General features: G+C 48.4%; 1 protein-coding gene across 3 annotated transcripts; it reads right to left on the bottom strand.

Annotated features, from left to right (window-relative positions):
* Window positions 1-240: 240 nt before the first annotated feature.
* Window positions 241-8,636, bottom strand: VRTN (vertebrae development associated). 3 transcript variants are annotated; one of them, XM_028507255.2, is made up of 2 exons: window positions 8,488-8,636; window positions 241-2,483 (listed from the first exon to the last, which is right to left on the bottom strand). In XM_028507255.2, the coding sequence occupies exon 2, from the start codon at window positions 2,480-2,482 to the stop codon at window positions 335-337; it is 2,148 nt and encodes a 715-aa protein (XP_028363056.1). In that variant the 5' UTR covers window position 2,483; window positions 8,488-8,636; the 3' UTR covers window positions 241-334. The 3 variants fall into 3 exon arrangements, with proteins under 3 accessions (XP_028363056.1, XP_035868013.1, XP_035868020.1); XM_036012120.1 differs by lacking the exon at window positions 8,488-8,636 and adding an exon at window positions 7,633-8,253; XM_036012127.1 differs by lacking the exon at window positions 8,488-8,636 and adding an exon at window positions 5,992-6,083.
* Window positions 8,637-25,972: the final 17,336 nt, after the last annotated feature.

Genomic DNA, 25,972 nt, shown 5'->3' with positions numbered 1-25,972 from the left:
AGCAGCTTTAGCTAACCAACCCCCCTCCAGCCCCCTCCCCCACACATACAGCTTCCAGCACCCGCAAGTGGGCCCAGCCAACCCACTTCAATCAAAACAAAAAACTAAAATCCATACACAATAAAAATAAGACGGGCAAACAACTGTGACTCTCCGCGGCAGACCAGATGGCTGGTTTCGGCTCGCTCTGCCCTGGAGCCAAGACACGGCACCAGACATAGTGCCTCTGGGTTCACTGGAGCAAAGGGCGTCCTGGCCTGGCCAGGGGGCAATGCAGGTCCCTGACCCTCTCCAAAATGGTCCCCCGTCCTCCCAGCCCCTCCGTACTGCCCTGTCAGCCATCGACCAGGGTGAGGCCGTCGTACAGGGCCCGCTTCCACATGTAGTAGGTGGAGCGGGCCGTCAACGGGAAGAGAGCGCTGAACTCCTTGTAGGAAGGAAAGCTCTTGGATTGGAAGCACTTCTGCAAAAACAGCTTGGCCTGAGCCTTGAACTTGGTGGAAGCGAGCATGTCCATCATAAGCACCTGACTGTCCCTACTGCCCGCTGCCGCTGCTTTGGCCACAGAGGGGCTGGACCAGGATCCACTGGGGGGCCTTCCCTGGGCCGTGGCCCCCTCTTGCAGAACCTTCTCTCTGGAAGGCCCTCCCTGGGCCTTCTCTGGATCCTCTCCTGGAGAAGCTGCCACCTTTGGGGCCCCAGCTGCTGGGGCCACGGAAACTAGCACATTCTTGCCAGCTTGTTTCTCTCGCTTCCCTTCTGACTCCTGGACCCCACCTTTGCCCAAGGCAGGGACTTGCATCTGGAGTCTGGAGAGGCTTCTAGGCCAGCCCCGGGCAAGACTCTTCCAGACCCAAAAGGCGGAGGGGGACAGACTGGGGTAGCGGAGGCGAAACCGACAAAAGGGGAGGTGCCCACTGAGCACCTGCTTGCGGGCGGCCCTGCGCAGCCGCCTCTGCCAACGGGACAGGGGCATCCTCGGGGGCACGAATGGCCGGGGGGCGGGAAGTCCCCCATCTGTCGCTTTCCCTGTCCCTTTCTCTCCCACCTCACTCTTTTCAGGGAGCAGGGCCTCTTCCCCAACAGATGCCAGCTGGGGAGCTGGGCCCACAGAGAGGGCTGGGGCCGGCTTGAAGCTGGGGTTCCTCCGAAGGGCCTTCCGGCGCCAGTTGTAGTAGGTGGACCGGGAGATGCTGGGGAACCTGCGTTTGAAGCAGCGATAGGGCACCAGTGTGTTCAGAGAGATGCAGTGCTCCAGGTACAGCTTGGCCCGCTGCATGAGGACCACCGCAGGGCTTGCCTCAGCCAGCACGGAGCATCCCAGCCCCTTGGCAACCTGCTCCTCCGGCAGCTTCTCCACCTGCTCCAGGTCCTCCGTCCCCTCCTTGGGGGTCAGGGGCTGGCCGGCGCCAGTGCCCAGCAGCTCATTCTTCCAGGCATAGTAAGTGGAACGGGAGATCTCAGGGAACCTCTGGAGAAACTGCTGCAGCGACATGATGCCCCCACGGCGGACGCTCTCCTGCAGGACGTGCTTGGCCGAGTAGAGGGTGGCCACCTTCTGCTGGTGCTCCTGGGACTGTCGCCGCCAGCGGTAGAAGGTGTTCTTCGTGACACTGTAGCGTTCACAGAGCTGAGAGTAGCTGCGGCCAGGATCCTGGTTGAACAGCTCCGGAGTCTTGGCTGATGGTGGCAGAGCAGCTGGGGCCAGGGGAGGCAGGGCCAGGCTGGTGGCATCTTCAGCTTCCACCTCCTCCAGTCCCACCACAGGGGCAAAGTACTGGTGGCGGAAGAGATGGCTGGTGAGGGGCTGGCCGGCCCACATGATGTGCAGCGTGGCCGGCATGTGGTCACAGCGGCGGGGCCGGATGATGCGGTTAAAGTAGGGCCGGATCTTGAGGTTGCGCATGGGATAGATGGAGTAGATGTTGCGCTGAAGGATGGAGGCGAGGGCGTACAAGTGCCACACGTTGGAGAAGCTGCTCGGGAAGCAGGTGGCCTTGACGTCCGCGTCGAAGATGGCCTCCAGCGTGGCGGACGGCAGGCTGGTCATCTCGGGGGACTCCTCCGAGCAGAGGGAGTAGCGCACGGCCTGCAGCATCACCTTGGAGTCGATCATGCCCTGCAAGTAGTAGTGTCTGTGCAGCAGCATCTCCACCACGGTGCGGGCCCGCAGCTCCAGGCTGAGGCCTGCGTCCCCCCACAGCAGCGTGCTGGCCGCCTCGAACAGCAGGCTGCCCTCGCCCTTGCACACCAGCGGCAGCATGTTCCGGGGAGCATCCTCTGGGTACAGGCTCAGGGCCACCGAGTCCACCTCCAGCACCTGGCGGCTGGGGCCTTTCTCCCGGCAGGTGGGGAGAGTGAAGGAGGACAGGACCTGCTTGGCCTCCAGAGCAGCACCGACAAGACCCTCCAGGCCCTCGGACTCGACTGCCTCCTGCAGCTCCTGCAGCACCTGCTGAATCAGCTGCTCCCGAGGTGTCATCCTGCCGGGGCAAAGGATAGAGGGCAGAGATCAGGACGAGGAACCCAGATGATGCCCAGCAGTGGTGCCTGCCCTATCCACTCCTGCACCTTCTCCCTTGAGACGACGTCCACCACTCCCATTTCCTCATTGCGACAATGGTCAAGTGCCTCCTGGGGTTATTCAGTCCCTCAGTGGCACCAAGAGTTTGGTCTGGTCTCCCCCATTCTGATACTAGCTCGAGCAAGTCACTTAACCTCGCTTGGCTTCTAATTCCTCCTCTGTGATAAAGGGGACAATAAAAAAGTATCTGCCTTACGGGGTTGTTGCAGGTATAAATGAGACAATGAAAGAAAAGGATGGAGACACACAGATACACACACACGCTTACATATCCATCCTTGGAATAGTTGCCGGCACAGAGTGAAGTTCTACAGAAGTGTTAGCCATTGCGCATGAGCATTACCTCGCACTGTACGTATCAGACAGTCCAGCTGGAAGAGCTGTGCCTCCGCACCTGGTGAAGGCAAGACTGGACTGTCTTTCCCCTGTTACAGTGATTCTCAGAGTATGGTCCCAGTACCCTTGGGATGCCTGGGACTCTTTCAGGGGGTCTGCAAGTTAAGCTGTTTCCTTGGAACACTAAACTATACTAAGCAGACACTAGGATATTTGCCTTTTCCGTTGTATAAACCCTTGGGTAAAACCGTGGTACCTTGGCGTGAGTCAAACCGTACTGGAAGTCATCGTGTTCTTTACCACCGTGCAGTGGCAGATAAGGAAAAACAAAAAGCTACTGTAGTTCCACTCAGTGTCCTTGAGGAAGCCCAGTCAAGATTTGTCTTAAATTACAGCCCTGAAAAACATGACTTCTCACTATTGGGAGGGACATTTCTGCTCACGCTGAAGCAGGCGAAGGCCTCAAAGAACACCTGTGGGGGTGCGTGATGGACTGGCCGCTTGTTATCACGGAACACCACTGTACTTCGAGGGAAGACTGAGACATTCGTCATTTGGACTTGAGTATATTTAGTACACATTTTTTCCGTAGTGAATAAGGTGAGCCTGTCACTTCAAGAAAAATTGCCATTTGTTGCCAGTGAAATGTTGAGCTCTCGCTTGAAAATTAAAATTTAGGAAAACCTGTATCCACTCCAGGGGGCTCGACAGCTTCCCCACACCTAAAGGCTTCTCTGAAGGAACCAGCGGTGACACAATAAATGTAACTTTTTGTGCTACACAATGAAATTGCTAACATGTGAAAATCTGTATCACCCGATGAATTATATTTCCCAAATAACCCATGGGTGCTGTAGCGAAGTTATGCATTTCGATTGGTAAAAGATCCCATCAAAGTATAAAAGAAAGCAACAGATTTTAATATAGTAGGGTACAAAAATGGGTGTTATTTCAGATTCTACATTATAACTAAACTTTGAGAAACGACACATCAAGTTTGGGTATAGTTATCAAAGAATATCCACTGAAAAGGCTCTCAAGATACCCTTCCTCTTTTCATCTATGTATCTAGATGAAATGGGGTTTCTTCAGACACTTCTACCAAAACAATGCATCACACAGACCAAACACAGAAACAAGTATGAGAATGTGCTCATTGTCTATTAGCCCAGACATGAGAGGTTTGGAGAAATGTAAAAGAAAGCACTTTTCTCACTATTTTTTTCCTGGAAAAGTTATTTCTCATAAGGACTATTAATTGTTCCTATGCAACAAGTTCATTATTTCTTAATAAATATTTTATAAATGTCTCAGTTTTCATTTTGAATACAATCAACCCGGGCAAACGCAACCTCTGTGAACAAAATCTCTCTGGGGGGATCCTCAATTCTTAAGAGCCCACAGAGGTCCTGAGACCACGGAGTTTGAGAACTGCAGCCCTGGAAGAAAGCCAGTCGGTCCCATCACAGCGTGTCACACTGCGCTGACACAGATCCCACATCTGAGATTCACTGAGCATTTGTCACCCACTGTCCGAATCCTGACAGCCACACTTGAAGGCAATACCGTCACCCCCAGTTTACAGATGAGGAAACCGAGGCTATCGGTATCAGCCTACCTCGCCCAGTTTGCCCCAGGACACACACACGCGGTGCCGCCAAATGCTCTCAAGGGCCCGTGATCCCTCAGTGACGCTGCCAGCCACCTTTCCAACACAAACCAGTCATTCCATTTATTGGAACATTTTCAGGATTGTCTTGCAAAGCAAAGCAATATTCCTGGATGGACACTGTTTTTAAAATTAAAAGGAAACCATTATCCTCTCTCAGGTCTTTGTTCTCATAGATGACATAGAGTTCAATACACAGCTTTAGATTAGTCTTTGACTTAAAAATTGTGTTTAGGTGTATCCATTTGTCAACTAATCAAAACTCACACTGAAAAAGACTGTGCTTGGGTGTACGTTATGGTTCATTAAAGTGGGAAAAAAAGCTTTATAAAGCACCAAAAGAGCATCAGCAGGATTTTACATGATAATCATTTTAAAAGAACGCTTTTAAAAAAAACTGGTGATGGGGAACACCTTTGGCTAAAATTTCTCAGCAGTAGATTTTTTAAAAACATGTATATTGTGACAAATCTGGTCTCGTCTCTCACCAAATCTGTTTTCGGACCATATTATTTGGCCCTGGGTTTGGGTCCTTACCCTGTTCATCTTTTATGTACTTTAGATCTACTTTTCAAAAAACAATTGGTTTTCTTTGGAAAACTAGAGGACAGACTTCCTGTAGGTTCTTATGGAAGAGACTATTTCCATGTGCAACGAGAACACAGGAGCTCTGGAGAAGCACACTGTACACACAGAACAGCTCTTTCACGCTGGCAAACAGATGCTGGGGCTGGGGGCGGGGCTTGCATACCGCTTGTTGAATGCTGCCTTGCAGCTGCATGCAAATGAGCGTGCCGCTAGCTGCTGTGCAAACAAAATTATGAAAATAGCCACTACCTACCTGGTGCTTACTCTGCGCATTTAACTGAGGTGGTTCAACCAAAATCTCAGAGAGAATAAGAGGGGATGAGTCATTCCACTTGTGTGGGTGCTTCTCTCTGCCCTGCTCCAGCCTATTTTCCGAGCAGAGCACAGCGTCCCCTGTGTGGCCACGAGCTCCCGTGGGCTTTCCACGGGGTGAGTGAGCTTTTGGATCTCGGGCATCTCAGAGGTCGTTTTGTTTACGTGCAATGCGGTTCTCCCGCTTCCTCCACGGGAACTACACTTCCATCACACCTGCAACCCCTGCCAGGACGGCTTTTCCCAGCTCACAGCTGGGGAAACAGAGGCTTGGGGTTAAATTAATTAACTTCCCCGAGACCACAGCTATGAAAATGACAAAAACCCTGGTCAATCCGACCCCAGAGCTCCCCTGCCAACCCCTGGCCTCCACCACCCAGGGGATACATCACCCGAAATGCACATCATCCAAAGGACCCTGAGACACATGGGTTCTTGGAGCTTTGAGACAAATAAGGCCATTTTAAGGAAACTGAAGTCCAGAAACATAAAATAGACTTACCTGAATTCATACAACAGTATCCAGATACCGTCTGCCAGAATGTCCAGCTATGCACACTTCCTCCTGAACGAGCCGCACCCTCCCCACCCTCTCCTGTCCCACCCCACCTCCGGCCCAGGAGCAGACCAGACCCAGTCCCACCCTCTCCGCCCTATCTCATTCCTTCCCCTCCCCAAAGAGGGGTGAGGACTTGCGAGTACGCAACAACCCACTTCTGTTTCCTCAAAAGGAAAAAGGAGCTCCCTGGCTCTGCATGCCACGTGCACTCCGGAGGGTCTGCACCACCAGAGGATGGGGTAGTGGGGGAAGGCCGTCGGCCCTAACAGGGCAGCCAATCATCCCTAAGTAGACAACTGGCTGATGGGGTTCAGGTGGGAGCCTTGTTCAGCAGCGGTTTCCTGGCAGTGCAATGCAGGGCAGTCTGGCGACTGTCAGGTGCATTCATGAATTAGGTGCAGAAACCGAGAGCTAACCTCGGGCTTTGCTCAGCTGGCCTCCCCTGGCAAGCTCTTGGAAGGGATCTGAAAAGGAGCGAAACCAAGGAGGCAAGGCCCCCTCAGATTCCACAGGCTCCTCTGGCTTCAGGTGGGAAGGGAATAAAACAGGGGGGAAGCCCTGAGAGTGTCCGGGAAGGGCTCTGGAGCCAGGGAAGGAGTGAAGACGTGGGCACCTCTGCAGGAGATTCAAAGCCTCACCTTTACCGAGGCCAGCTTTCTTCCTCTCCCAGTCTCCTTATTTCAAGCAGATGGGGCCTCAGACCCCCGTTCTCCCCAGTCCCACCCCTTCTCTTGCCCCTCATAAAGCAGGTCCTGCTGTCTCTATCGTCAACCAGTCCCAACAAGCATTGAGGGAGGGCCCCAGAGGCCTCAGCCCTCGGTGAGACAGGGATTACCCAGCACTCTCCCTTCTTCCCCCATCACACTGGCCCAACTGTACACCTGCCCAGCTGTGCCACTGGCCACTGGTTCCAGGGAGTGCCAGCCATCCTGTCTTGGCTCCCTCCCCAGTGGCCAGAAGTCCCCAAAGTTGGGGGCACAGGGGCTTGCTGGTGGCAAGCAGCCTGTGTGTGGGGTGTGACTTCCCAAGAACTTCCCACCACCAAACGCAGCAGGAGTACCTGGGAGCTCCGTATAGGCCCTGAAGCTAGCAATTCAGCCTAGGAGTTCCCAAGGTCAGTTGCTCTAGTGGATCACAAGCCTGGAAGGGTAAGGGTAGTGCAGCCCACTAAGGGGAACCCGCAGGCAACCGGTTGCCGGTGGGTGTGCCAGGAGGCCATGGGTGGCTGGGGAGAGAGCTGGTTGGCCTGGGCATCTGGAATGAGGGACCCAACCTGGGAAGCTATGGGAAGGGTTGAGGCCACACCATTTTGTGGGGTAGAGAAGAGAGATAGGCAGAGAGGGAGGCGGGTGGGGGTGGGGATGGAGCTGGAGGTGCAGGTGGGGACGGAAAAAAGTGAAACAATGCCTCACCTCCCCTCTCCGCCTGAGCGCACGCACAATCCAGGCTTACAGCATCTTCACGGAGTCATTCCTCCATCCTTGGGCCTGTCAGTGTCCCGAGCCAGCCCCCATTCCCTGGGTACGCCAGGCTGTACAGTCACCCACCCTTCCTAATGTCGAGTTAACTTTCTAGATTACTGACCTCAAGGTGGCCCAGAGCCCTGGGGGCGTCCACTTCTCTCTCCACCTTCCAGCTTGGGACATTTAACTCACCCAGCCGGCAGCGTCCCCAGCTGAAAGCCACTCTCACTCCAGAACTGGTTTCAGATTTGCCCACTGAGCAAGGACCGTCTACAGCCAACTGGCCGGGGGAGAATCAGCTTAAGCCACTCCCCCCAAGGAAATCGCCTACCCTCAAGTGCTCGGGTCCCAAGATGAAAGAAGTGCAAATTCGGGGGTCACTTCCAATGGTAAAGTGATAGCGGCTATTGTCCCATCCACCCTACCCAGCTGGGGTGTTAAAGCGCCCTGACTTAGCTCTGAAACCGACCTCAAACTGCCCAGGAAAAACTTGAAAGTGTTTAAAGATTTCCAAAGAGTTTGGCGGGGGAGGGGAAGGGAGGAGAAGGTTTAGATAGGAAGACCTAAGGAAAGAAAATTCGTGGCCAAGCCAAGTGGGGGGTGGGGGTGGGGAAGGAGCAAAGCTGGAGCCCAGAAACTGGCCTGGGATGATTGGTTAGATGCTTTGGGGCTCTCTGAACCTCCAAGCTGCACCTCTTCCCAAGGTAGCTGCCACATCCCAGGCCCTGCAAGACGGGGAGGCTGGAGAACGCATGCCCTCCCTTTGGTGCGAGCTCCACGTTCTTCAGGGCCTCCCTCCCCACCTCTCTGAGCATCATCCCCAGGCTGGGCACCTCTTACTCTCCAAATGTGCCTGGGCCAGAGCTGCTGCTGCAGCCAGAGACCCCGGCGCCTATCCCAGGGCACCTGGCTTTCTGAACCCCAGATGAAGGTGGGTGGACATGCAGTCCCTGGGGCTTCTGTGCCCAAAGCTCACCTCAACCCAGGGGCCTCAGATAATCCTGCAGGAACCAGTCCTATCTCCCGGTCTGGTCCCCGCCTGTGGGGGAGGTAAAAGCCAAGGGACTGAAGCCTTCAGTGGTATCTTCCCCCAGGGGCTTTCCTGCCCGACTTTAACCCTTTGGAGTGCTGGGGCTGGCTGCTTCCCTCCCAGACTTCCGGTTTCACTTTATCGCTGTACCCCTGGCAACCCGGTATGAAATGCCCCCCAAGGTAGGCTGTGCTCCAGCTCCACTAGTACCGTTTTCTTCTCCGCCTATCGTGAGCACTACACTTAATCACCTAAACCAAAAATCCTGTTTCAACCACCGGAGAGCACTGGACCAGGGAGCCACCAGAAGTGAGTTCAAGTCCAGTCTCTGCATTATAATCATTCCAGCCCCACCCACCATAATGGCAGTCCCCCAAGGCAGTGGCTTGGACATCACCTGGAGTTGGATTTGAATGCCAACCCTGCCCTTCACTAGAGTATGGCCTTGGGAAAATTGCCTGAACTCTCAGGGCCCTGACTTGGAAGTTAATGGAGCAAAACATTTACCCCAGAGAGCTGCTGGGTAGATTCGGTGAAATGGCACACTTAAAGCACTTAGGGCCATGCTTGGCACAAAGCAAGCAGCTCCCATTTCTCAGCCTCTCCATTTAATTTGAAATGTTTTTTTAAGTTCTTAATATAAATGCAGTACTTTAAAAGCTTCAGAGAATAGCGAGTATCTTGCAGAAGAAATGGAATTAGGAGATACTTTTTCTTGCAGCATTATATCTTCGTTGTTTGACATTTTATAAGGAGTCTGCATTACTTGCTATCATTTTAAAAAGCAATGAAGACAATTTGAAAAATTTTAAAGGTTAATAGAATCTTTAAAAGTATTTTTTAAAAGAAACTACAGTGATAAGAAGGTTTGTTGGTGATTCCATTACCAAAGTAAGTCTTATTTATAGGCTGAGAAAATTTAGAAGAATTGGGAAAAACTTAAAGCAAAGTAAAAGGAGAAAAAATTACCTGTAATCTTATTATCTAAAGATAGCTTTTGCGAACATTTTGGTATATTTCTTTCTAATCCAGGTTTTTTTTTTCTCCTTAGACTGACTTATATAAGTTAAACATTCTTTTTACAAAAGAGTCAAATGCTACAGAGTAAAAATAGAGCAGGTTTTGTTCTGTCCCTAACACATTCTCCTCACTGCTTCTCTGCCAGCGTTTCTTTCTGCGATTTTCATCTTCTTCCGTGCCTATACACACGTGCATTTTCCTGGTCTTTCTGTGAATATTTTTGTCCCATTAAACATTTTTTAAAACTACTTTTGACTAAATAATGTATCTTGTAGGTGCATGATACATATCCTACACATAGATGATACCTAAATAATAATATATTATTTTAAATGCTTGTAAACTTTGGTTCAGCAATTTACAAAAGGATTTGGGGTTCAGATTTCAGCCCCTGCTTCCTGTCTGCAGGTTTCTCTCTCCAGCAGCAGCCAATATCGCTCCTAGGACACTATTCCAGAAATACACTGTGTGTGAAAAAGCAAGTATCTCAGAGTGCTCTTTTCCTTTCTAAAAGCACAAAGGGTGGTGTACCAGACACTCTAAGGCCCCTTGCCCTTTTCACTTTATTGGTTTATTCAGAGCCCTTCCAGTCAAAGGCAGCGCAAGCCACACTCGTACTTTTATATCTTCCAGGAGCCACATTAAAAGGGTTAAAAGGAACATGTGAAATTAACATTAACAATATTTTTCAGTGAAACCAGTATATCTGAAATATTATCATGGATGGGAAGTCTATATAAAACATTATGATAAGATAGTGCACATCCCTTTTTTTGTGCCCAATCTTCAAAATCCGATGTGCACTGTCCCCTTCAAGCGCATCTCAATCAGAACCAGCCGCGGTTCAAAGAGCCACATGCAGCTGCGGGCAAATGTGTGAGCACACAGTTGGACATCCAGCCGTGGCAGGCGACCCACCATGTAAATGAATAGAACGTGCTCTCCAGTGCCCTATCGATGAACATTAAGGTCGTTTCCATCGTTTGCTCATAAACCATGCTCCCATGGTAACCCCGCACACACATAATTTTTCACACTTATAGGTGCACGTGTGGTGGTGGTTCATACAGATTTTGCTGAATGTCCATCCTTAGAAGTTTATTTCCCCAGAACAAAGTGTGAGAGTTCAGTCCCCTTTAACCCTTGTCCAGGACTGTGTGTATTTTTTCTTTTTATCTTTTCCAATCTAATAGGTGAAAAATTAGTCTTTCAGAATGCTTTTCATTTACATATTTTATTATGAATAGTGGGGAGCATTTTTCATACATTTAAGAGTCATTTATGTTTCCTTTTCTGTGAATATCTTTTGCCCATTTGCTATTGGATTATAGACATTTTTCTTGCTGATTAATGACAGTTTTGTATAAAGACAGCCTTTGGCCTATGGAAGGAATTAGCAATGTATTTTTCTGAGTTTGTGGTTTATAATTGGACTTTGCTTGCAGTGTTTTTTTATCCTGAAGATGATAAATTTTCATTTGCTTTTTTTTTAAACTATTAAGATGAGAAGACGAGATGTCACAAAATTAAGGGCCTAGTCACTAGATGTCCAAACATCAAAAGTCCCAGACTCCCAGCAATAATTAACCCCACCCCTACAAGTAGTTAATATGTGCCTTGCTTTGAACAAAATTTAGATTTAGGAAGCAGATGAGTCAGGGTAATCCTTCACTCATGAAGGGGCACACAATGGAAAAGCTTCCCTGAACTAATGGGCCGCGATAAGTACTTAACTGTTCAAATGTACAGCTTTCCAGAGATAATGTAAGTGGGGTTTCACCTGTATCTGCAAAAACCAGGTCCTGGAATGAATGAAGTGTTCAGCCAGCCCTGACCGAGGAGGGAAGAGTCAGGCCGGGAGCACAGCGGCGGGGTTGAAATTCCAGCTCTGACCCGTGTGTCCTTGAACAAGTTCCCTCCCATCTCCAGACCTAATTCCCCACTTAAAAAATGAGGATAATAATACTCCAAAGGTTACTATGAGCATTAAGTGAAACACTGCTCATGAAGCTCCTAGCACAGGTCTCGTGACACAATGCTCGGTGAACGACACAGCCATCAGATTCAGCTCCCTTCCCTACTCATTCTCCTTCTACAAAGATGTAAAAAATTCATCCGTCTGTTCATTCAATTAATTCATTCGCTCAGCACCTTAATATATATATATATTAATATATGTTAGTCCATCATTTATCAATCATTTGCTTATTCAGTTATTCATTCATTCACACATTCACTCAAGCCTTGTCATTCATTCAACAGATATTTGAGCCCCTAATATGCGCCAGAGTCCTGGGCCAGTGCTGAGGGCATGGCGCTGTCTACAAACCCAGGTCTAGACCCCAGCGCCTGAGAGCTGGGGCTCCAAAGGCTTCTCATTCATTTCACACACGCCTTTCTCGTTTACTGTCCGCAAAAGCCCTGCATCCAATAGCTGCTGATTTTACTTCCATGACATCGTAATCCCCTGGTTTCCTTTCTTTTTCTTTGTTTGTTATTCCTTTCTCCTTCTACCCATCCCTCCGTCCACTCTCCTCACTTACCCTCCCTTTGCCTCTACCCAGGATTCGGGGCTTTACTTATCAGGGTACCTTGGTGACTAGCAAAAGACTGGTGACCACACAGGGTGCAGTCAAACCCACCTGAGCTGAAACCCAGCTTCTCTACTGCAGCTGTGTCGAAGAGAACTTAGACAGTCTGACCCTCACTTTCCCCATCTATAAAACAGGGATAATGATATTCACTAAATGACTGCATTAAACAGGGATGGCACTCCTTGACGGTGAAGAAACTTCTAATACCAAGGAGATATGATTATCCATTGAAATCACAACTGGTGGATCATCTACTCTGCAGGCATTATGCTCCGTGCTGTGAAAGGCACACAAAATGCAAATGCAGTCTCTTCCGGTCGCGGCCGAGACGGGTACACGGTACGCACTCAGTAAGAGCTGCCATGACTTGCTGTTACCAAGGAGCCTCTCACTCCCGGGCGCCGGCATTGCTCGTGCCGGCTCCCGTTTTCATCTGCAACTCCGATCAAGAATTATTCGTGGCTTTAAAGTAATTTAATTTTGTGGCAAGTCTGAATATAAACTGGGTATTAGCATTTACTAAGGAATTAAATGAGAGATGTGTTAAAAGTGATCAAAGAAAAGGTCCTAAACTTTCAGATATACGTGTAAGAATTTAGGGACGCAATGATAGGACCTCAGGTCTTTGCTTTTTAAAACGCAGAGGAAAAGAAGAAGAAAGGGGAAGATATATATGGCAAAATGCCAATCCTTACTGAATCTCAGGGGTTCGTTTTCCCATTGACTCCGGATGGTTCATTGTGCCATTCTCTCAATGTTGGTGCGTTGAATAAATTTTGGATAATAGAAAGGTTGAATGTGTATTAGTGAGGAAGCGCGAGGGAAGGAGACTTACCTGCGAGCAGCATCCCCACTTAGACGGAGAGCAGGCAGCCCCTGTCCTTAGCCGGGAGGAGAGCGAGCAAAGGTGCCCGGGTGGGCAAAGTCTCTGGCCACCAGGACGGATGCCTACTTTGTTCGCAGGGCTTTTGCCGGGTGTCTTTGGAGACATGAGCTTCACACAGCGGCTCAGGGGACTTAGTGGGAGAGGAGAGAAAGCTTGTGGATAACTAACACCCCACCCCCACATCCCCATACCCCTACGCCCGGCCCCACCCCCACCTTCTCACCTTCCCCACCCCCACCCCTCCCTAGGAAACAGGCACCCCAATAGGAGAACAGCTAGGCCTCAAACAGTCGAACAGGGTTTCAAGGGCTCGTGGTCCCCATCCCCCAAGTTCATTGCATTTTTTTCTGTCACCTCTATTTCATCCATAAAGGGGAGGCAAGGCCACAACAGGACAAACTCGAAGTCTCCCAATTACTCTGTTCTTAATCTCAGACCTGGTGCCCTTGATCTTGGTTGGTTTATTCCGAATTCCCTTCACTTCTCACCACCACACACAGGTAATGACTTTTATTGGCTTCCTTCCAGAGTTTCTTTTTGTAAGTATAAGCAAATAAAAATGTTTTGAGTAGGCTTAAAGTTAGCAGTGAGACAATTTGAAAATGTGGAAGATTTCTGCCAGTGTTCCAGGCAGAGGGAAATAAGTCTGGGAGTCGTTAGCAGTTGGGTAAGCTCTAAAGTCAAGGGAGTGGAAGAGATCATGGAGGAGAGAGGAGGAAAAAGAGGGGAGAAAGGAAAAGAGCCACCTTTTAGAGTCCGCTGAAGGAAAAAACCTAAGAAGCAAAAGGAAAAATCAAGAGAGAATATTTTAAGAAAGTCAGTAATCGATGGCGTTACCTGACCCTAAGAAGTGAATAGATCTGCAGGAATTAAACTAGAAAGACCATCAAGTTAAAGAGGAAGTTGAGAGTAAGGATCTCTGTGATCCCACTTTTGCAAAAGCCTCATTGAAATGTACATATGCGTGTTCCCTGACTAGAAAGGAGTCTGGAAAACTTCTGAACAGAACAAACTTACAAGGTGAATCCCGATGAGCGAGGTGGTGGAAAGAAGAGGCTTTTTGACTTTGGACACTTCAGTTTTGTTTGCATTTTTTACCACAAGGATGCATTCTTTTTATAAATAAAAAAGATTTGTAAAATGAGGGAAACTGTTGTTCAAGACCATCTGCGTTCAAAATTTCTGAGGCCGTGGAGAATGGAGGTTCAGAGAGCTAGCTTCGGAATCTAATAAACGTAAGTGCATCCCTTCTATTCCCTGAACCAATTAACCTCTTCAAACCTCAGTTTCCCCCCTCCCCGCCCCCATCCCCCGCACAATGGTGATTGTGATGACAGTTCCCTCAGAGGACTAAGGTAAGGATTGAATGAGGAAACGCAAGCAAAGCATTTAGTACAGTGCCTGTCACACAGAACTGTCTTGATTAATATTAGGGAGCCTTTAAAATGGTTATTATTAGCTCAGACCAGTCAACCGGGAGGCACAAACTTGGGCCACATTATTTTGGTCCCCGTAGAGATGCTGTCCTTGCAGCGCTTATTCTGTATCATGCTTTGGACCTCTGTGGAAGGTCATTCTGAGAAATGGCCATGTGAAGTCTGCCACGGTTATCCATCGCCAGGACCCACCCTCTGTGCCCAGGACCTCAGGAGACACCTGGCGTCTCACAGAGAGTATGTAGGAGGATCCTCAGCAGAATTCCCATGTGTATTTACACTTCCTCTCATTCTTCCCCATTCCTATTTCTGTATGCTAACAATGTACAGATACATTATTTCATCAGTGCATATGTATAGTTTATAAACAAATGTTCCTATACTGGGGAGTTTAACCATTTTCGCCCATGGAATGTTAACCATGGGAGTTTGGAAAGCAGTGTCTCCTTTATGAGTTTTTCAGATTTAAGGTCACGAAAAGCTGCCTTTCTCCCGAGCAAAAGGTTTGTTGTTGCTAATGAATGAAATCTCTTTTGTCACCGAATGCCTTCCCTTCTTGGCCCTGGCTGCTAGGAACTTCAGAGCCAAATTCCTAACCTGGTTCTCTGCACAGAATGCCTGCGGTCGACATCCTGAGGCCTATGGTTATGAATGCAGCTTCTGGAACCACACTGCCTGTGTTCGAATCCCACTTACTACCTGAACACAGGTGCTTCAGTTTCCTTAAATGCCATGTGATCATTTTTTTAATACTTTTTTTTATTTATTCACTTGAGAGAGAGACAGAGGGAGAGAGGGAGAGAGGGAGAGGGGAACATCAATGTGCGGTTGCTGGGGGTTATGGCCTGCAACCCAAGCATGTGCCCTGGCTGGGAATCGAACCTGGGATACTTCGGTTCACAGCCCGCGCTCAATCCACTGAGCTACACCAGCCAGGGCTAACGTGATCATTTTTTAAATTATTTATTTATTTATTTTTAGAGAAAGAGAATAAGGCAGGCAGGGAGAGAGACAGAAAGAAACATCAATGTGTTGCTCCACTTATTTATGCATTCACTGGTTGATTTTTGAATGTGCCCTGACCAGGGCTCAAACTTGCAACCTTGGCATATCAGGTCAACCCTTTAATTACTTGGCCAGGGCTAAAACAATCATTTTTAAAATTATTTATTTATTTTTTAGAGAGAGGGGAAAGAAAGAAGAAAGCAGAAGAAACATTGATGTGTGAGAGAAACAGTGATTGGTTGCCTCTTGCAAGCCCCCATCTGGGGACCTGGCCCACAACCCAAGCAGGTGCCCTGACAGGGAATCAAACCAGTGACCTTTCAGATCTCAGGCTAGTGCCCCACCCACTGGGCCACACCAGCCAGGACTACAATGATCATTTTAATAGTAATTATATCATTGGATGATTCTAAAGCTACAACTGAGATGATGCAGGTAAAACCATTGGAACAGTGCCCGACGGATAAGCACTCAAATGTTATTTATGTTGTCATTGCAATCGGATCTCATCCTACGATTCTCTTACCCTTGCTTTTCTTCAGCCTCAGCTCTGCTGTTTTACTAGGGTGCTTCAAATCCTTTCTGGGAAAGAATATAAGCAAACAACTGTATAAATATTATTTTTCATATGCCAGGCACTGTGTTAGGTTCTTGAAGAATACAAAAATAAAGAAAAGATTGTTTCTGCCTCGAAGGAAAGGCTCACACAACTAGCCATAACCCCAGTGCAGAATAGGGGAAGCCATGCAATAGAGGCGTCCAAGTGCCTGGAGGACACGAAGCAGCTGAGGTCCATGGAGCCTTCCTGGAGAAGGAGGCATGGAAGCTATGCCACCCAGGAGACAAGGATGATGGGGCACAGACTCCAGGTCGTGAGAGCAGCGGATGATCCAAGACAGACTCTCCAGGGCTGATGCGCTGCCTGCGCTGCTGGGTACAGTGAACGCTCAATAAATCCCTGTTTTGGTTTGTTTGTTTTTTAAAGACTTTATTTATTCATTTTTAGAGAGAAGGGAATGGAGCCCTGGCTGGCGTAGCCCAGTGGATTGAGTGCGGGCTGCGAACCAAAGTGTCGCAGGTTTGATTCCCAGTCAGGGCACATGCCTGGGTTGCAGGCCATGACCCCTAGCAACTGCACATTGATGTTTCTCCCTCTCTCTCTCTCTCTCTCTCTCTCTTTCTCCCTCCCTTCCCTCTCTAAAAATAAATAAATAAAATCTTTTATAAAAATTTTTTTAAAAAGAGAGAGAGAAGGGAATGGAGAAGAAAGAGAGGGAGAGAAATATTTATGTATGAGAGAAACATTGATCAGTTTCCTATCTCTTTCCCCCAACTGAGGACTTGGTCTGCAACCCAAGCATGTGCCCTGACTGGGAATCGAACTGGCAACCTTTTGGTTTGCAGGCAGGTGCTCAATCCACTCTGCCACACCAGCCAGGGCTCCCTGTTTTTGGTTATTTGATTCAAGCAGTGTGAAGATGGGTAGGAAGAAACAACAGGACACTGCTCACGGACATCTTTTTTAAGGGGAGTGGAAAAAAATATATAATAATAATAGACAAGAGCAGAACCAAATCCTCTGGGGTGGGAAGATAAACTTGCCTGGCAGGCCAGGAAACAGGTGTGAAAGCAGGAAGCCTCAGTTGCTTTGCGGGAGGAGGGAATGGTATTGGGGGGCGGGGTCTGCTGCCCCAGTCTGTCTGCACACAGAACAAAGGCTCAGAGCCCCTAACAGTTCCCCATGGGCTCAGAGATAAGTCTTTCCTTTTCTTTCACGGTTGGCTTCAACTTCAGGCCTTCCAGAGCCACATTTGGGCACAATGTTTTGTTATTTTGGGGTTTTTATTATTGTTTTGAGAGAGAGAGATGTACATTTGTTGTTCCACTTATTTAAACATTCATTGGTTGATTCTTGTATAAGCCCTGATTGGGATCAAATTCTCAACCTTGGCATATTAGGGCGACACTCGAACCAACTGAGCTACCCAGCCAGGGCTACTGGATACAGTCTTTTAAGATGTCCTATCATCTCTAAGCAGAGATCCCAGATAACTTCAGATACACACTCCTCTTCTTCAGAGGTTGTAAAGAGTGAGTCTGAAAAGGAGGGGCCTAAAATTACAGTCAACACCCTGACCCAGTGTCCCTAAGAAGTGACAATGTGGTGGGCAGAGTACAAAATTTGAAGTTGGACAAAACTAGCTCTCCATTCTTGTTTCCGACAAAGGCACTGACCCAGGTAAGCCCCAGATTCCTCACCTATGGAGTGGGGATGTCAGTGTTTGTCTCAGCGCTGTGTTTGGGAGGGTGACAGGACACCACGTATATGCATGCGTCCAGTACTCGGCAGACATGAGATCACCTCTGAGCTCAGCTGCTCAGAAATGAGGCAGCTACTGCTTAGTGAGTATCTGGCCTGTGTCAGGACTGTGCAAAGTGCTGTATTGGTGTTCCCGGCTCACCGATGAACTGGCAGCCCATGTTCTTCAGGTCTCGGCAGCTACATGGGCTCTTTCTGTTCTCCCTGCCCTCGAAGACGTATCTCCTGAAGTCAAGCGGTCCACCTCTAGAACACCTTAGATGTCATCGGAAAGTTTGGTTGCCCTGGCTGAGTGGCCTGGTTGGTTGGAGCGTCGTCCCATGTGCTGGAAGTTTGTAGCTTCGATTCTTTTTTTTAATATTTTAAATTTATTTTTATTTTTGTAAAGATTCTTTCTTTTTATTTTTTTTTATTGTTGTTCAAGTATGGTTGTCTTGGTTTTTACCCCCCACACCCAGCCCCAGGTTCGATTCTTGGTTAGGGCACATACCTAGGTTGCAGATTCAGTCTCCAGCTGGGGCACATACAGGAAGCAACCGACAGATAAATTTCTCTCGCACATCAATGTTTCTCTCTCTCTCTCTCTTCTCACTCTCCCCCTTCTTCTCTCTCTAAAATCAATAAACATACCCTTGAATGAAGATTTTTTTAAAAAAAGAAAGTTTGGTATCACGAAGGGCTATACATCAACTACCTCAGTGGTTACAGTCTACTGATAACTTGAGGCCATTTCCAAACCTTTCTTTACACTAAAGAGCAGGGCAGGTAATACATGTTTGGATTTTTCCCTGGCCAGGTGGCTCAGTTGGTTGGAGCATCATCCCACACACCAAAAGGCTGTGGGTTCCATTCCCGGTCAGGACATATACTTGGGTTGCAGGTTTAATACCTGGTCAGGGTGCATATGATCAGTGTTTCTTTCACTCCCTCCTCCTCTTTCTAAAAATCAATGAACGTGTCCTCGAATAAGAATTTTTTTTTAAGATTTTTATTTATTTATTTTTAGAGAGGGAAGGGAGGGAGATAGAGAGAGAGAGAAAAACATCAATGTACGGTTGCTGGGGGTTATGGCCTGCAACCAAGGCATGTACCCTGGCTGGGAATCGAACCTGGGACACTTTGGTTCCCAGCCCGCGCTAGAATTTTTTTGAAAGCATTTATAAATAAATAAATAAATAAATAAATAAATAAATAAATATATATATATATTTGGATTTTATGTCAAGTAAAGAATATACAACTTAATTTTCCTTTTTGAATCAACCTTTCCTTCCTTCTGTTTCTTTAAGGTAGCATTTCCCAAGCCATCTGCCCACTGGAACCGCCAAAGGAGGGTCAAAAAATGCTCCCCTCCCACCCCAAGAGAATACAATGTAATTGGTCTGGAGTGTGACCCAGGCCTCTGAATTTTTTTTAAATTTCCAGGTATTCCAATGTGCAGTTAAGGTGAGAACTATTGCCCATAGTTCTAGGGTTAAAAAACTATCTGTCTATGCTCCGCATTAAGAAATACATGTTAAAAACAAAAATGGTATGACATTTGTATACTGTTCTGCTGTTTGCTTCTTCTCACTCAACAAACAACATGTCGTGGATCTCTCGTCGGCACGCGTAAAGCTGCCTCGCACCTCTTGGCAGCTGCAGATGGTTTTGTTGTAGGAATGTGCAATAATGTAGATGCAATCCCTCGCAATTTCCAGTTTGTCACTATCTCAAACAATGTGCAGGAGGCATATTTACACACAGGAAAACACTTCTGTATGATTCACAAAGTGGAATTGCTTAGTCAAGGCACATCATGTGTAGATAAGAATTTAAATCGTTACATATTTACTTCTGCATTTTGGTAAATGAACAAGGGGAGCACTTTGTATTGTCCTTTGCTGGGCACGTGCATGGAATTCTTGTGGCCGAGGTGGCTTCGGAGGCCTCGAAGGGACGGGATCCACTGGACCCTTTGGGGTCAACGGCCCGGCTGGGCTGGCTGGAACTGCGGCCATCTCCGTGGTCGTATCTCAGCTTCTCTATCTCAAGCTGGAGGTGGCCAGGGCACAGAGTTTTTCTTCTTCTCCACGGGGTGCCTTTTGATGTGCTGGCCCCAAACCTGGGAAGTTGGAAGTGCTCTGGGAGGCTCTCAGTGGAGGTGGAGCAGGGCAGAGTCAACCGGCACTAGTTCCGTTTGAAGCCAGGCCCAGTCCACAGGGACCGGGCCTGCAAGCGATGGAGGAGGGTCAGGAAGCAGCAACTGTGTGAGCCAGGCCTGAACCTGGACAGATCTCCCAGGAATAACTGTCCCTTCTCCCGGGCTGCCCTGCTGAGTTAGCATTTGAAACAAAATAGAGGTTCCTGCAGCAGGCCCCCTAGGAGGGCCTGGGGAGCCCACGTGGGGCCTGGCCTGGGATCTGAAAGGTCAGCATGATGATGGCCTGTCTGATTTTGGAGCCAGTTGGTAAACAGGTAAACAGCAGGGACTGGGGAATTGTGCAAGAGAGTCTGAGGAAGCAGTTGCCAGGTCAGGCCTCAGACTCACAGTCGAGGTGGGGTTACGGGGACAACTGGGTTCGCATCCTGACACTACTGCCAGCTACCTGCCGGCTGACTGTGTGGAGGCTGGGACGAACCTCTCTCTTTCCTCATCGCATAATGGGGTTTTTACTTATTTCACCTGGGGTTGTTGTCAGACTAAAATGATGGAACCGATGCAAAGGCATTTAGCACTGTCCCTGGCACACAGTAGGTGCTCCATAAATAGTAGCCGCATTTATCAGTGGGTTAGGGAGCCATTCAAGAAAGATAGGGACCAGTTTCCTATGGGGCAGCCACCACGTGGGGCGGGAATCAGAATCACAAAGAACAAGGAAGGAACTTTCAGGTGCTGCTGGGTGGATGGGAAGTTCCGTTCTGGACACAAGGCCTGCGGTTATGGGTCGTTCTGCTGCCCTGGTCATCCGTTTCATGGGCAACTACCTCAGCCTTCAGGGAACTATGAAGGCACCGGCCTTGGCCATGAGGGAGAGTGCGGAGGGAGAGGGAGCTGTAACAAATGTAAATGATGCGGTGTGGAGCTCGGCTCCAGCTGTCTGGCACTCGCCGGAGCTGGCAGGAGCTGGAGGAAGGAGCCCCAGACCCCGGGCGCCTTTTGTCCCAGCGCTTGGCTTTGTAAAAGGTGGGGGAAGGGGCAAGAATTCATGGAACTTGTCCTTTCATTGGAGCCCCTGCTGCCAGCAGGTGTGAGAATGGGGGCGAGAGTTGCGGACTTCGGCCTGGAAAGTTTAGAAATGGGAATTGCGACTCAGCGTGCAGTTTTGTTTGACAAACAAATTCCTTGGGTTCCAGCCTCTAAAGCTGTGAACCTTCAGGGAAGCCAGACCCTGTTCCACTTAAAATGCGGCCGTGAACTGGTTCCCAGCCCCCCAGTTGGCCTTCCTAATCCCCATCTCCCCAGTCTCCAAATCCCCGCTTTCTACACTCTGCCAAAGCACACCGCTTCCTCGGGCCCACTACCAAGGTGGCTTGCTTTCTGTTTGTTTGTCTACGGTCCTCTTTGGCTGCTTGGGTTTCGCAGCTTTCAGGGCCTTCTCCAAAGCACCATATTCAAGTGTTACATGTCGCTGGGACTGACACCCTAGAAAAACCAGTGCGGGGAGAAGAAGGACTTGGAACCATGCAGACCTGTGCCTGAACCCTGCTCTGCCTTTCCCGGCTGAGTGAATTCCAAGCAAGTTCCTAACTATTCTGAGCACAGTTTTTTATAGGTAAAATGGGAATACTATTTGTTCCTGCTTCTCAAGGTTCATACAGATGAAATGCTGAGTTAATATTTAGAAAGCTTAGCTCAATGCCTGGCACAGAATAGATGTTCAGTGGATATTAGGTTATTCCCCTTAATAAATGGAGGAAAATAAGGCAGAAGCTCTCTGCGGTGTTGTTTAGCTTTGTGTTTTCCTGTTGCTACATTAATCTGTTTTTCTTGTTTATTGGCCATTAGTGTTTATTATGCAATTTGTCTGTTCATAGCTGAACATCTTTATACATTCTGGGATTCTTTGTTATGCATCTTGCAAATGTGTTATCTTGGTCTGTCTCACATTTGGCTTTTGGTGTCTTTGAACATCCAACTTCTTTTTCTCTCTACACAGTGTATGCCCGAAGCTGCCCATGGAGACTGGTTCTGTTCAGGCTGATTTACATGGAGATTTTGAGGGGCCCACTGACTTCCCCGTAATCAGCGCACTACCGGGGGCTTTCTTAGCCCCTCCATTGTTCTCTAAACAAAAGTGAGAACCTGCAGCTGGTGCCGTTTAGCCAGATCCTAGAGTAGCCCAATTCTATCCCCAAATGCACACACCCCCTCTACTGGTGTCTGCAGGAATCACATCCTTCTTTTACGGGTTTGCTGATTTGGGGAAACTCCAAGGTCTGACGGAGCAACAGATCGGCTGACTGAGAGTTTGGATGTCCTTCATCAGCCTTCTCTCGGGGGCCCAGACTGACGCATGTTCTCTGCACCTCACCGCCCCAGCCAGCTGCCCCCGCTCACGTTAACGGACATTTAGTTGTGCATTTCTGAGATGCTGGACATAAATCTAATTTGATGGATTCTATTTTAAAGCTCTAGGAGAGAAGGAAATTAAAATAAATGTTAGGAATTTTACTAATTTGTTTATTGGGCATTTACCACGTGCTGCTTGCTGGGGAGGCACTTTCCAGGAAGACCTTATTTGAACCCTCGGGACAGTCAGCAAAGCTCGAATTCTTCCATGTTAGAGATAAGGGGACTGGAGCTTCAAAGAGCCGTTACACAGGTTGGCCAAGGTCACCCAGCTGGAAGGTTGACAGGTTGAGCAAATAAACTTACAGCACCCCAGCTCAATTTGAATTCCATAAAAAGAGTAATTTTTTAGTATGGCATATCTCAAATATTACATGCAATATTTTACCTGGCGCCCTACCCAGATGGCAGGTGGGAAATGTGGACTGGAATCCACGTCTTCTGGCTCCCTGGCCTTCCAGCAGCGAGACCATGGAGTGCTTGCACGGACGTCTTTGGAAAAGAAATGTCTTGAATATTATTAATGCTTAGATTTCTGGGGGTGGAGTCTTCTTAACAAGCACTGGCACCTTCTACCCCGCCCCCCCCCCCCCCACAACTTCTCAGGAATTCCTTTGCATTCTGAATTTTGAGGACAATTTTGTATGTATCCAGCTTGTAAATGTAGATGTCCATATTCAGCTGTCTCATGGCTTTGAATACTCCCAGTAACTCTTTACATTCATTCAGTTACCCATCCATTTAACTCCTTGACAAATATTTATTGTTTGAGGGCCTCTTCTGCCAGCCAGCCAGGGATAGAAAGATGAATCAGAGGCATCTTCTGCCTGTGAGGAGCGGCCGCTCCATTGCAGGAGACTGACAGGTACAGGCATGTTACCGTGGGGGGTGGGTTGGACACAGCGTAACAGAGACCATGAGAGAGCTTTGCTCTGGAAGCAGAGCAGGCGGGGTGGGGGTGGGAGCAGTCATACAAATTCTAGGAGATTAGCTTCCGCTAATTCTCCTCTGAAGGGAGGAACAAGTGATCATGGATAGAACTTTAGCTGGTGGTTGCAGTTTGCAATGAGATGAATGCAGATGAAGAAGAAGGTGAGAACAGGGTTCCAGAGCCAGATATCCTGGTGACATCCGAGTCCCCCCACTTAGTAGTCGTATGACCATGGCTGTGTAACCAATTGTTCCCCTCCATGCCTCAATTTTGTCTTCGGTGCAATGGGAATAACTATTATATACCTCATTGGCCTGGTGTACAGGTTAAGTTAAATGGTCCGTATGAAATGCCCGACACAGCTCCCGAGGCATAGTAAGTACGCAATGGAGGCACACGGACCGTTTGCTCGTCTCAACTAGGTCTCCCCTGCAGCCTACACATGTGTTGTGATATCTTTCCATCCTGGATCCCACAGACTCCTCTAACTCCTGGTAGGTTGTCTTTCCCCTTTGATGGCACAACTCTTTGAGAGAATTGCCTATAGCCCTCGTTTCCCCTTCCTCAACTCCTCTCTCCTGAATCCACTCCATGGAACCTGCTGCTCCTGTCACAGTTACTTATAAGCTGCATGATGCAATTCCAGCAGACAAACTCAGTCTCATCTGCAACCCCTGAGCAGCATTTGACACGGCCTGGCCATGCCTCTTGAAGTGCTTGCTTCCAGGACCCCACACACACATGGGTCTCCTCCCTCCCTACTGCTCCTTCATCATCTTCTTTTATTTTGAATTGAGTTTTTAGAGAGAGAGGGGAAAGGAGAAAGAGGAGGGTGGGGAGAGAGAAACATCGATTTTTTTTCATTCCACTTATTTATGCACTCATTGGTTTCTATCTTGCATGTGCCCTGACTGGGGATCAGACCTGCAACCTTGGCCTATAAGGATGACGCTCCAACCAGCGGAGCTACCTGGCCTCCATCATCTCCTTTGCCGGCTCTTCCTCCTCCTTTCCTGTTCCTTCCACTAGATGTCGGAGTGTCACTGAAACTGGAAAGTTAGCGTTCATACTTCCTGTCACTACCAGAATCAATAAGTAGAGACAAGGATGAAATCTTTATGGAAGCTTAATTCAGATGCTGGCAGTCTGAGGAGACAGCAGGTTATGTGTCCTAAAAAAACCGCCTTAACATTTCATCTCAAGTGAACCATTTTTTAGGGAGAAGGAAAGGGTAGGTAAATAAGGAGACTGGGAAAAGGTTAATCAAATAAGAATTGCAGTCAGGTGGCAATTTTCTTAGTATTTCTTTACCTGCCGAGCAACAATTTTTTATCTGCATCACAAACTTCCTCTCCTTGGAACACAATAGCTAGCTTGCAGACCCCTGGGGTACAAAGGTTGATCACTGGTCAACCTCCTGGAGTCACGTAGGTCATGCATTCTAGTTCCTGTAACAACAGCTTTCCACCTGCATTTATTCCTTAAGCCCATCAACTATAACTGGAGCTAAAGTCTTTCTCAAGTTCCACTATCACCCCAACGCTCAGTTCTCTCCTCTCTCTACACTCACGCCTGCGGTGATCTCTTGCATCTACTAGTGTAAAAGCCCACCTTTCCTCTAACGATTCCCATGTTTACAGCTCTAGCTCTGACTTCTCCCCTGAACTCCAGACCCAAACAGCAAATTGCCCATGTAACATCACCCCATCAGGTATCCAATAGACATCTCAGATTTAACCTTGACTTATCACCTGTCCCCCACCAAGCATCTGTTCTTCCCCCAGAGTGCCCCATCTCAGTCAGTGGTACCAACCCTCATGCTATTGCTCAGGCCAAAAGCCTTAGAATCACTTTTGGTTCTTCTTCCTCTCATTCCCCACATCCAAACTCAAACCCTGTTGGCATTAGTTTCCAAATATACCCCAAATCTAATGCTTTTCACTTCCTCTAAAGTAAGGTTTCTTAGTTTCAGTGCTTTGGACATTTTGGACCAGGAACTCTTGGTTGTGAGGGCTGTCCATGTATTATTGTAGGATGCTTAGCCACACCCCGGCCTCTACCCACTAGTTACATCCACTGGTTGTAACAACAAAGACCGTCTCCAGATATTGCCAAGTTGCCCTGGGTGAGAGGCATGGATGTGAGGAAGGTGGGACAAAAGCACCATGGTGGAGAACAAGTTCTCGGCAGCTACCACTCCACAGTCTCTCTTGTCTGAAATACAAGAGCAGCCGCCTAACTGGTTTTCCTACCTCCATTACAGCCCCTTCTTCTCTGCACAGCAGCAACCAGAATGATCTCTTTAAGTCACAAACCAAACCTTGTCCCTTTTGTTTTCAATCCTCCACTAAACATACCACCCAATATCCTTATAATGGTGTGCAAGACCCTGCATCATCAGGCCCCTGCTCTTTCCCAACCCCGCTGCCCTTGATGCTCACACTCCAGCCATGCTGACTTCTTTGCTGTTCCTCCAAAGTGTCAAGACCATCCCCTCCTGGGGCATTTGCGTTTGCTGATCCCTTTATTTAGAGTGCCGTCCCTCAGAACCTGCATGGCTCCTTTCCCTGCTGCATCCAGGTTTGCTGTCTAAACTTCCGTGGAGAGGCCTTTCCAGACCAGCCTGTCTCAGGAAACACTGGCACCCCATCCCCCTCTCCCTAAACCCTGTGTGACGGACACGTGCA

The sequence above is a fragment of the Phyllostomus discolor genome, chromosome 1 (genome assembly GCF_004126475.2).
Source record: "Phyllostomus discolor isolate MPI-MPIP mPhyDis1 chromosome 1, mPhyDis1.pri.v3, whole genome shotgun sequence".
Taxonomy (NCBI): Eukaryota; Metazoa; Chordata; class Mammalia; order Chiroptera; family Phyllostomidae; genus Phyllostomus; species Phyllostomus discolor.
The sequence above is the reverse complement of the archived record's forward strand: the minus strand, read 5'-3'. Positions and strand labels throughout refer to the sequence as shown.